The sequence below is a fragment of the Tripterygium wilfordii genome, chromosome 9 (assembly GCF_013401445.1).
Source record: "Tripterygium wilfordii isolate XIE 37 chromosome 9, ASM1340144v1, whole genome shotgun sequence".
Classification (NCBI taxonomy): domain Eukaryota; kingdom Viridiplantae; phylum Streptophyta; class Magnoliopsida; order Celastrales; family Celastraceae; genus Tripterygium; species Tripterygium wilfordii.
Genome location: NC_052240.1, coordinates 14,124,379 through 14,133,675, shown reverse-complemented (window position 1 = coordinate 14,133,675; position 9,297 = coordinate 14,124,379). Strand labels below are relative to the sequence as shown.

The window sequence follows — 9,297 nt, the reverse complement described above, 5'->3', positions numbered from 1 at the left end:
TTAAAATTGCAAGGAAACTACAATAATTTTTATTGCAGGGGCCTTTGACCCTTCGATTCAACGGGGACTCTTCAAGGCTATGCCATATCAGGGCTGATGGAGACATGTAGCAGAGAGCGCAAAACCAAAATATTATTTTTGTCGGCTGAACCAAAACAGCTCCAAAACAGAGGACACACAGACTAACCAACTAAATAATTGGGCCTGTTATGACCCATCTTTTGGGCTTAGGGCCTTCTTATAGACAGGGCTTGGCCCATATTTATTTATTTATATACATCATTCAATTATTCTTAACGCGGAGGGAATGGGAAATTGGGAATACAGAATACTCCTATCCTCTCTGTCTCTCAGTGTGGCAAGGTAGATACCATGACGAGCCTAAGAGCTTCACGATATTGGGTTGATGGCAGCATCCAATAAAGATGACTCTTTATCTTTCCTTTAAAGAAAGCGACGAAGCGATTTTTCCCAAGGCGTACGACACCGTTTTAGGCTGCTTTGATCTTCATTTCTCAGCTCTAAACCTTTATCGGCTCTCTTTCGCTCCCAATCTGCCATCCGGTACGAACCACTCCTTCTCTGTCTGTGTATGTATTGATTAGAGTAGCTTGTCTTGTAGGGATTCGGAGGGTTTGATTGTGAATCTTTTATGTGGTATTTACAGTCAATTGATGTGTTTTAGGGTTCTTGTGTGTGCGATTATGGTTGATGGTTAGTCAACGTCTTTTATTTTTTGGGGATTTCAGTCTTTTGCTGTTCATAGAACTTATTAGATATGATCTAGGTGTTCAATTCGAATTAGAAACCAGGAGATTGGCTTAGTTGAAAATTAAAATTATTACCGCTGATAATAATCAAATTTCTGGCAATTTAAGTGATTGTGCATTAAAGAATTCAAGATGGACTGGAATTATGAATTTAATGGCTATTCATTTACATATGGGAAATCCTTTTCAATCAACTTTAAGAGTTTATTGTAAAAATATTTTGTTTCTTCAAATAAGTGCTTCGTCTGTTGAGATGGTGAAGATTTATTACTTAAGATTATGTTATTTTCATTTCCTACCATTCCTGTGACCAAACAGAGTTGTCATAGTGGTATCACCAGTGATCAATGGCTTTAACAGTGGCTCTTATACTGTTGATTTATTATGTAGAATAATTTGTAATTGCCTAATTGGTTCTTTTAGGTTCGTCTGGGTGCTGATTATTTTTAATTTCACTTGTTCATGCAGAGGTGGAGATCGTTAGTTTATCCTCTTCTTGTTGTGCGGATTAATTTAAGGTTATCAATATCACTTGACAAGTCCTTGGGGGGCAAAAGACAGTGGTTTTGACACGTGATTTTGGTGTGTGAAGGTGTATACTTGCGCTGTAACTCTATGCTTTCATCAGCTTCAGTGACGGTGGTGGATTTAGATGGATGTTTCCTCCTTGGAAATACATTCTGAAAATCGAACAGATTCCTATCCCTTATTGATGGACCGGGCAGAGAACCTTGATAACAGTGAGCATATTGTTATTGACATACCAAGGACTGCTGATAGCTCACTGTTGACCACTTCTCAGGATAGGACTTCTAATGTCTTGGATACATCACAGCATGAAGACAGACCTTCAAGTAGTGGAAGGACACCCATTCATCAGCCACTAACATCTTCGTCTAATAATTCAAACTCAAGAAACCCCGCATTCATCAGGAGAGGGGAAACTCGTCGTCGTAGGAGTCCGTTGAATTCTGGGTTATGGATTTCTGTTGAACTAGCTCTTACGGTGAGCCAGATTGTTGCAGCTGTTGTTGTTTTGTCTTTTTCAAGGCATGAGCACCCACGGGCGCCATTATTTGAATGGATTATTGGTTATGCATCCGGATGTGTTGCTACCCTCCCTCTCCTTTATTGGCGTTATCGTCACCGTAATCTGGTTTCAGGGCAAGACTCAGCACAACCTCGTCAAAGTTCCCCACATATGAATGTTCCTGCTGGACCCTTTTCCCTTTCAGTGACAAGGACTTCAGAGGGGGAAGATCATCGGAGTGCTGTTACATCCGCTAGAGGTGGTCAAGATTCTGGGGTGCTGAATGCAAGGTATGAGTTTTACTTGTCAGTTTCTACCTTATCGTTGCAGCTTATCACCAGAGTATGGGATTCTATGTCATTAAACTTTGTGTGCTCATTTTCCACCACTGCTCATAATGAGTTGGGGAATTTGGTGTAGCTCTCCCTTCTCGTATTGTTTCTTCTCTTATCCGATGTTCCCTGTTGGGATAACTATTGGTAGGTTTGAAGTAGAAATAGAAAAAGTAATAGATGTTACTTCTATATCAAATGGTTTGCTTCACATTATTAGTGTTTGGTTTTCTCTTGCTCAATGTTTCGATTTGTGGTGTTGCTGTTCCTATGAATGGGCAGCACCTTCCTTACATGAAAAGGACAGTGGTGATACATTATATGAAAGTTTGGTTTTATTTTCTAATTAGCTTTGGATTAAGACATTGCTCACTTTTTCCTTGATCTGATTATTTTCTTAAGAAGAACGATGAAATTTTTTTAAAAAAGAAGCAAAGGCAGATAAAAACAAACAATGCCAAGCTTAACCAAAGTCTCACGGTCTAGTTTAGGTTATTCCTAAGTATTTATATCGAACTCATCTCTGAGGCACTGATCTCTGCCTGCAAATGGTTTCATGGTGGTTGTCAGTGCTGTCAGTTCTTTATGAACAGCGTGATTCCACTTGACTTGTAACTGCTATTTAAATTAAATTATTTACCATCAAATGAATGACTTCTTTCAGAAATGGATACTGTGATTCCACTTCTTTATCATTAAAAGTACATTTGATGGTGGAGTTGGTGATTTAAAATTCTATATATGAACAAACATGCCTGTTTGTGCCCTTGCAGACTCAAGGTGCTGGTGGAATACTTTAAAATGGCTCTGGATTGCTTCTTTGCAGTTTGGTTTGTAGTTGGCAATGTCTGGATTTTTGGAGGGCATTCATCCGCCTCCGAGGCTCCAAACTTGTACAGGTACCGCACATTTGTGTATATTGTATGTTTGCTTTCATATTTCTGCATACATTATACCTTGTTTCTTGATTTTCTTTTTCTTTTCAGGTTATGTATAGTGTTTCTTACTATTAGCTGTATTGGGTATGCCATGCCTTTCATCCTATGTGCCACAATCTGTTGCTGCCTTCCATGCATAATTTCCATTCTTGGGTTTAGAGAGGATCTGGGACAGACCAGAGGTGCCACACCAGAATCAATAGATGCTTTACCTACATACAAGTTTAAGGTGAAGAAAAATAGACATGCTGATGATAGAGATGGCAGCACAAGTGCTGGTGACGGTGGGGTTGTGGCAGCAGGAACAGATAAAGAGCGCTTAATTTCTGGAGAAGATGCGGTATGTTCATATTGGGTCTTTTGCAGCTTCAGATAGTTTTTAACCATTCTAATATATTCAGCATTATAATACCCCAATTGAGGATTTTCTCGCCAGGAGGGAGGAGGGTGGGAATGGAATTTGTGTCTAAAATCTAAATGACGTAGAAAATCGATAGATGTGGGGTACAATGAAAGTAGCAAGTTTTCAAAATCTGACCCTTAATTATACTATTCCACATCTGGAGGCACTGAAATGGTCAAACTTTCTCCTTTTCTCTTTCTATTTTTATTTTTTATTTTCATTGGTTACCAACTGTTTTGAAAATTGAAATAATTTTTGCTAGTGTTTGAAGTTGCGTTGGATCAGTTTTTCAGTTTGGTCAAAATGAGCAAATACAACAGTGTTTTGATGTGGTTGTGAGGTTGACCATAGGTTAGAATCCAGTATTGAGTATTGACACACATTTAGCAGATTTTTATTCCTGTTTAACCAAAAAGTTTCCTTTTCATTGTTAATGGAGACTAGCAGTTTATGCGAAGTGAATATTAAGAGAGTGATTTTGTTGATACCATTTGCTGATTCTAATTATGTGCAGGTTTGTTGCATTTGTTTGGCAAAATATGCAAACAACGATGAGCTGAGAGAGTTGCCGTGCTCACATTTTTTCCACAAGGAATGCGTGGATAAGTGGCTGAAGATCAACGCCTTGTGCCCACTCTGCAAGAATGAGGTTGGTGAGAGCATTTTGTGTTCGTATGGGTCTGGCTCCAGCCACAGACGTGTTGAGAATAGAGTGGGCAATGGGTTGGCCGGCACCATGTTTTAATTTTATTATAGATGCAAATCAGTATATGTGTATGAAGTGCTACTATTTTGAGTATCTTTTTTTTTTTTTTTTTTTTTTTCAGGTGATGGATGGATATATGATTGTATAATGCCCATCCCTGCCATTGTTTCAGTTCATTTTCTTTCCTTGGGGTGAGCTGTAGCTATGTAGATACCACGGCTGTTGCCTTACATGGTTCTGTATAAGCAAGGATTATCTGTTATTGGCGGCATCGTATGGCCATGTGGAGTTTTAGGAACAAAACAATGTAAATGGAGTAAGCGATAATGATTTTGTGCTGGTGATGCCGAATGGAATGACTGTCAGTCTGACACAATTTCGTTTTGTCTATATTTTGAAATGGGGTAGGAGATTCGAACTCTGATTGTGGCTCGAGTGATAAATTCCTTTTGTCTTTATGGGTGCAAAGAATAATGAAATTGGAATATCTGATGATAAATAGGTCCTTTTTGACGGTCCATTTTCCTATATTTTTAAGCTTATAACAAAAATTGCGCTCCCTAACAAGAACGTTACGTTTCATAACCACGTGGCGTCGTTTAAGAGGAATTTGTCTTTTATCCTGGATAACAGTTGGGCTTGGTTCCATTCCAGGTAGTCACTGTTGGACGGGCCTAAAGTTCAGGCATTTGTCAACATAACGAATAATCCCAGGCCCAGGCCCAATTTAAGAATCCCTCCGACAATAATGGAAGATAATTGTGTGGTTCCATTCTTGTATTTGTATACATAGCTTCGTTTGACGCCAAATCCTTTCGTCATGATTTTCCAGTAGTTAGATAAAGCTGCTTTCATCGGAGTTCAGTCCACTATGGCATAATCCAACACACTAAAACCGAAACTCCCAATTAACCAACCAAGACTGCTTCCATTTCATAAAACCTGAAACCTGCAAGATAATCACTCAGGGGGAGTATTGAAGTATAAAACCTTCAAACAAAAAACAACTATCCAATGGCTGGTGAAAATATTTGGACCAAAGAACCTAAAGAACTATACACCCACGACCAACCGGTAAAATTCACAATGTTATCCCTTGACGACATGATCCATATATCCACCAAACCGGAGAAAAAAAAAAGGCCCAATGTATAAGGAGAGAAAACTTAAAATGTAGATCAAATTACAAGTCGGAAGGACCGGATGACGACACGCTGGCTTCATCCACAGCATTCTTCAATTTTGAAGATGAACACCCAGCTGAAGAGCCAGAATCCACAACATCACCAATGTCCAAAGTGTCTGGAAGATTTTCAGAAGACTCAACAGAGTAACACTGCAAAAGAAAATCTGTATCTTAAGATGACAAAAAAATGTGATTCAAGAAACGGGTTCTGAAGTATCTTCATAAAATTTTGGAGAGCGTTAACTAAAAATGCAATTTCTCCCGAGCCTTCAAGAGATATCATTTTCAACCTGCGCCATGAAATTTTAGATAAATCACATTGGCAAGTCAAACAATGAGCTGCACCTAGTGTGAACATGTGCACGGATCTAATCCAAAAAAACATATTTATGATAAATAATAACACAAACATGCCCACAAAAAGGAATCTCTCATTAGATAAATAAAATCTAGCATTTCGTCATATCCTGTGAGCTCTCAGAGGAAAAAGAAGAATAGGAGGAGGACAAACCCAAAGGGAACAAAGAAAATAGTAGTTGGGGTTTCTGTTGAAGTTCAAGCAGCATAGAAATGGATTAAGAGAATCAGCACATGCAGAAAACACCCCATAAAACTTGAAGACTCCCAACTTCTGTCTCGTTTGGTCTTAGCACTAACTAAGCCCCATGAACTTGTCTGACCACACCTCAAAGCAAGTTAGGCAGTAACGTGTTACCATATAAAAGTCCAGACAAGCACACACATTTAAGTACCCAGAGAGAGAGAGAGAGGAGCTTCGAATTCATTTTAAGCAATCTATTAAATGAATTTATGGCCAAGCCGGGAAGTCGGGAAAATTACCTCAAGATGGTTTAGCATGTCCATAGTGGCATCCATATCACCGCCACTATGCAAATATACATCAGAGAGGGATTGATCGGATACACCAGGGAACAACATCCGAAGATATTCCATGTCCACGTCAAATTCCATATCCACCATCTGCTTATCTCTCATCTCATTTGGAATATGTGATGATAGAGCAGGGTGGCTCTTCAGTGTAGAAACTTCGGGCAAAGATAGCTTCTCATTGACACAGACATGAGAGTGATGAGATGCTTTGCCATGATAACTGTTCTGGGCATTAGCACCCCTTGAGGTCAATCCAGGAACTTCAGTATTATCACCTGCATTTCTTTTTGATAGTGGTATATATGATGCTGCATATGGATTCAAAGTAGACGCTCCTGGCTTCATTCTTAACTCAGAAAGCAAATCACTGTTTTGATATAAATCAAATAAAGAGATAGAAACTACCATTAGGAAATATTGCACATTACAAAGTCACCTTCACAAAAAACAATTGAAGAAACTTTTTAAACCCTAAAGTTTCCATTTACAAGCTCCCAATAAAACTTTGTCTCCAGAATCTCTTCCATTTGACCATTGTTGTTAGTAAATGTTCAAAAAAAGGTTGAGTTAGGCAAAAAGGCAAGCATTGAGATAAGTTATTGGTTTGACATTCAGTTGTACAGCCATTAAATCTCAAGCCTTCTAAGCTAGGGCTTCTTTTGACTTGCAACACTACCTTGCTCTAGGGTATCTACCAAACACTAGTAGGTAATTACTTCTTTTTTCCTTGTTCTTCTTGGAACATTTTATGTTTAAGTGAAAGGAGCCATTACATTATTGCTTATACATGATTGCATATAGCACAAACGTTAGTTATTCGGAATCCAAGTTTCAAGGAAATATGCAAACAAGTAATCCTTATCATGGAAAATATGATGGAAACAAAATATTTCCTTATTTCCTATATATCTGCCAGTCCATTACTTTACCTACCCTTTATGGAAAATTCTATCATGCCGTAAAGGTATGACAACCTTGTTACTTAGTTTGTCTAGCGTTATTTAGGTTTGTTCAGCGTGACTACTCAAGTATTCCTAGGCCCAAGTGATTTTTATGTAACTGCGAATTACTAAAAAATGTCTTAAGTTCCTGAAATATGAATGAGCACCGTACGATATCATGAATGACTAAAAGCTCTTGCAACCTCTACCACCACTTATAATCACATGCACTATAGTTAGTTAATTATTTTGAACGTGAAATAAAGGGATTCTTTTATGTATGATGCCCCGGATGATAACAGGAACGAAATACCATTTAGAAGGAAAAAAAATCAGCATTTCTTCTTTTCTAGTGCCTCAAACAGATGTTTCTGAAAAGCAAACTGCACAAAAAGATAAATGAAAGAGCACTTTGGTAGGCTAGATCCATAAAGGATTGAGTTAGAATTTCAGTTGGGAAGTGCTTTTCTTAAACTGTGTCTGCGAAAAACATCTAAGAGAAGCTTCTCTTGGACACATTTTTACTAGATTAACAAAATCCAGAATCACTGTAACTTTTGCCATTCAAACACCTAAAACTACGTAGTCATGATTTATAATGGCCAAATCTTTTATTTTGAGTTTTTGAACCTATATTGTAGGGTATATCTCAAAACATATAAAAGATATTTCGTGGAATTTCCACATAATTTTACATGTATCTATGGAATGCAGTATTTACATTGAGTATCCGTTTCCCACCTTTTCCTGCTAGGATTGAAAATCCTGTATTTTATATATCCATACGATTGAGTCCTTTGGTCCAAAATTAGTGTGATGTAAAAAGAAGTAATAGGTGCTCTATATCACATATTTAATCATCCTAATAACATGAATTAAACTTTCAAGAGAAAGTAAAAAAAAACAAACACTTAAAAGAACATATCAAATTGATTCAAAAGATATATAACCAAACACGAGCAGGTCCCTGTCGAGTGATTGAATTTCTTTAAGGAAATAATCATCGAGAACAAACACCACACTCATATAAACAAAGAAAACGCAATCTACCAAAAGGAAAAACAATCGTTAAACAAGAAAGCAATTACATACTCGTGCGTATTACGTGAAGATGACAAGCAGAAATGGAGAGAGGCTCACCAGCGAAGATCGATCTTGGAGGACAAAACGCTTCAGAAAAATGAAACCCTAATTTTTTTCTCCCTTCCGAATCGCACAGAAGAGCGGGAGCGAATGATTGAGAGAGAGATTGGTCGAGAAAAACGTATCGGGAAGCTTTACAATGGAGGTCTGATCTCAATATAACTGAGAACATACTTGAGTCGTTTTGGTTATAAATTTAGCGCGTTTGGCTGCGAAAATGGCTAAACGCGCGTTTGGGCGTAATCCACTATTAAAAGAAAGTTTTAAAATAAATAAATAAAAAAAAAGGTAAAAATTGTCAAATAAATAATGAACAACAATTAAAATAACATCCTCTTTTTTTTTCTTCTTAAATTTTTTTTAAATACCATTATACATCTTTTACACTGCTTATAAAATTTTCATAAAATCCTTTGTTACTCAAAATGGGTGTATAGTATCCAAACCAAACAAAATTTTATCTTCCTGTATAAATTAATGTGAAGGGTTGAACTTAAATTATGCTATATGGCGATCACGTAAAAGATTTCATTTATGTTCAATTTATCTATTGTGAATGGTTATGTGACAAATATTTTAAATTTAATAGTCTTGATAAGTAATCTACTACAACTAAATATAACTTTTCATCCATAACCATGCACGTGGTTTCATTTTCATTATTGAATCCTTTTTTTCTTCGCAATTTTTGTCCCTTAACTATGTGAAAGTATCCTGTTTATCCTTCAAAAATTTCTATCATCGAAAAAATCAACAAGACATCCCACTTTGCATAATTTGTACATGTTGAACATACATGTGTACATATTCATAAAATCCTAAAATCATTAAATCTCCATCTCGTCTTCCTCTCATCTTCACCGAGAATCTTATCATGGTGTCTCCCTCATCTTTTCCTCAATAAATGTCAAGACACGAATAAGCGATTGAAGTCCTCAATAAAGTATAAGCTAAATG

The 9,297-nt window shown here is 37.2% G+C and overlaps 2 protein-coding genes across 5 annotated transcripts; one reads left to right on the top strand and one right to left on the bottom strand.

Moving 5' to 3' along the window:
* The first annotated feature begins 304 nt into the window (after window positions 1-304).
* On the top strand, window positions 305-4,563 carry LOC120005096 (E3 ubiquitin-protein ligase At1g63170-like). Of its 2 annotated transcripts, XM_038854555.1 has the most exons (6): window positions 305-564; window positions 1,239-2,090; window positions 2,906-3,031; window positions 3,119-3,410; window positions 3,988-4,122; window positions 4,301-4,563. In XM_038854555.1, exons 2-6 carry the CDS (start codon window positions 1,423-1,425, stop codon window positions 4,325-4,327), a joined length of 1,248 nt encoding a protein of 415 aa, XP_038710483.1. In that variant the 5' UTR covers window positions 305-564; window positions 1,239-1,422; the 3' UTR covers window positions 4,328-4,563. The 2 variants fall into 2 exon arrangements, with proteins under 2 accessions (XP_038710483.1, XP_038710482.1); XM_038854554.1 differs by lacking the exon at window positions 4,301-4,563 and having other exon boundaries at window positions 3,988-4,294.
* A 547-nt stretch (window positions 4,564-5,110) lies between these two features.
* Window positions 5,111-8,549, bottom strand: LOC120005099 (polyadenylate-binding protein-interacting protein 5). Of its 3 annotated transcripts, XM_038854561.1 has the most exons (4): window positions 8,338-8,549; window positions 7,511-7,580; window positions 6,206-6,623; window positions 5,111-5,515 (listed from the first exon to the last, which is right to left on the bottom strand). In XM_038854561.1, exons 2-4 carry the CDS (start codon window positions 7,534-7,536, stop codon window positions 5,363-5,365), a joined length of 597 nt encoding a protein of 198 aa, XP_038710489.1. In that variant the 5' UTR covers window positions 7,537-7,580; window positions 8,338-8,549; the 3' UTR covers window positions 5,111-5,362. The 3 variants fall into 3 exon arrangements, with proteins under 3 accessions (XP_038710489.1, XP_038710491.1, XP_038710490.1); XM_038854563.1 differs by lacking the exon at window positions 7,511-7,580 and having other exon boundaries at window positions 5,160-5,515; window positions 8,290-8,549; XM_038854562.1 differs by lacking the exon at window positions 7,511-7,580 and having other exon boundaries at window positions 5,160-5,515; window positions 8,338-8,545.
* Between the last annotated feature and the right edge of the window lie 748 nt (window positions 8,550-9,297).

Bases quoted from the DNA above. Each gene is read 5' to 3' on its own strand.
- LOC120005099 (XM_038854561.1), bottom strand. From the start codon at position 7,536: ATGCTGATTTTTTTTCCTTCTAAATG. The intron at 6,624-7,510 runs GTATTTCGTTCC...ATATCAAAACAG, and splicing joins ATTTTTTTTCCTTCTAAATG to TGATTTGCTTTCTGAGTTAA. The intron at 5,516-6,205 runs GTAATTTTCCCG...TTTCTTTTGCAG, and splicing joins ACATGCTAAACCATCTTGAG to TGTTACTCTGTTGAGTCTTC.
- LOC120005096 (XM_038854554.1), top strand. From the start codon at position 1,423: ATGGATGTTTCCTCCTTGGAAATACATTCTGAAAATCGAACAGATTCC. The intron at 2,091-2,905 runs GTATGAGTTTTA...GTGCCCTTGCAG, and splicing joins TCTGGGGTGCTGAATGCAAG to ACTCAAGGTGCTGGTGGAAT. The intron at 3,411-3,987 runs GTATGTTCATAT...AATTATGTGCAG, and splicing joins TAATTTCTGGAGAAGATGCG to GTTTGTTGCATTTGTTTGGC.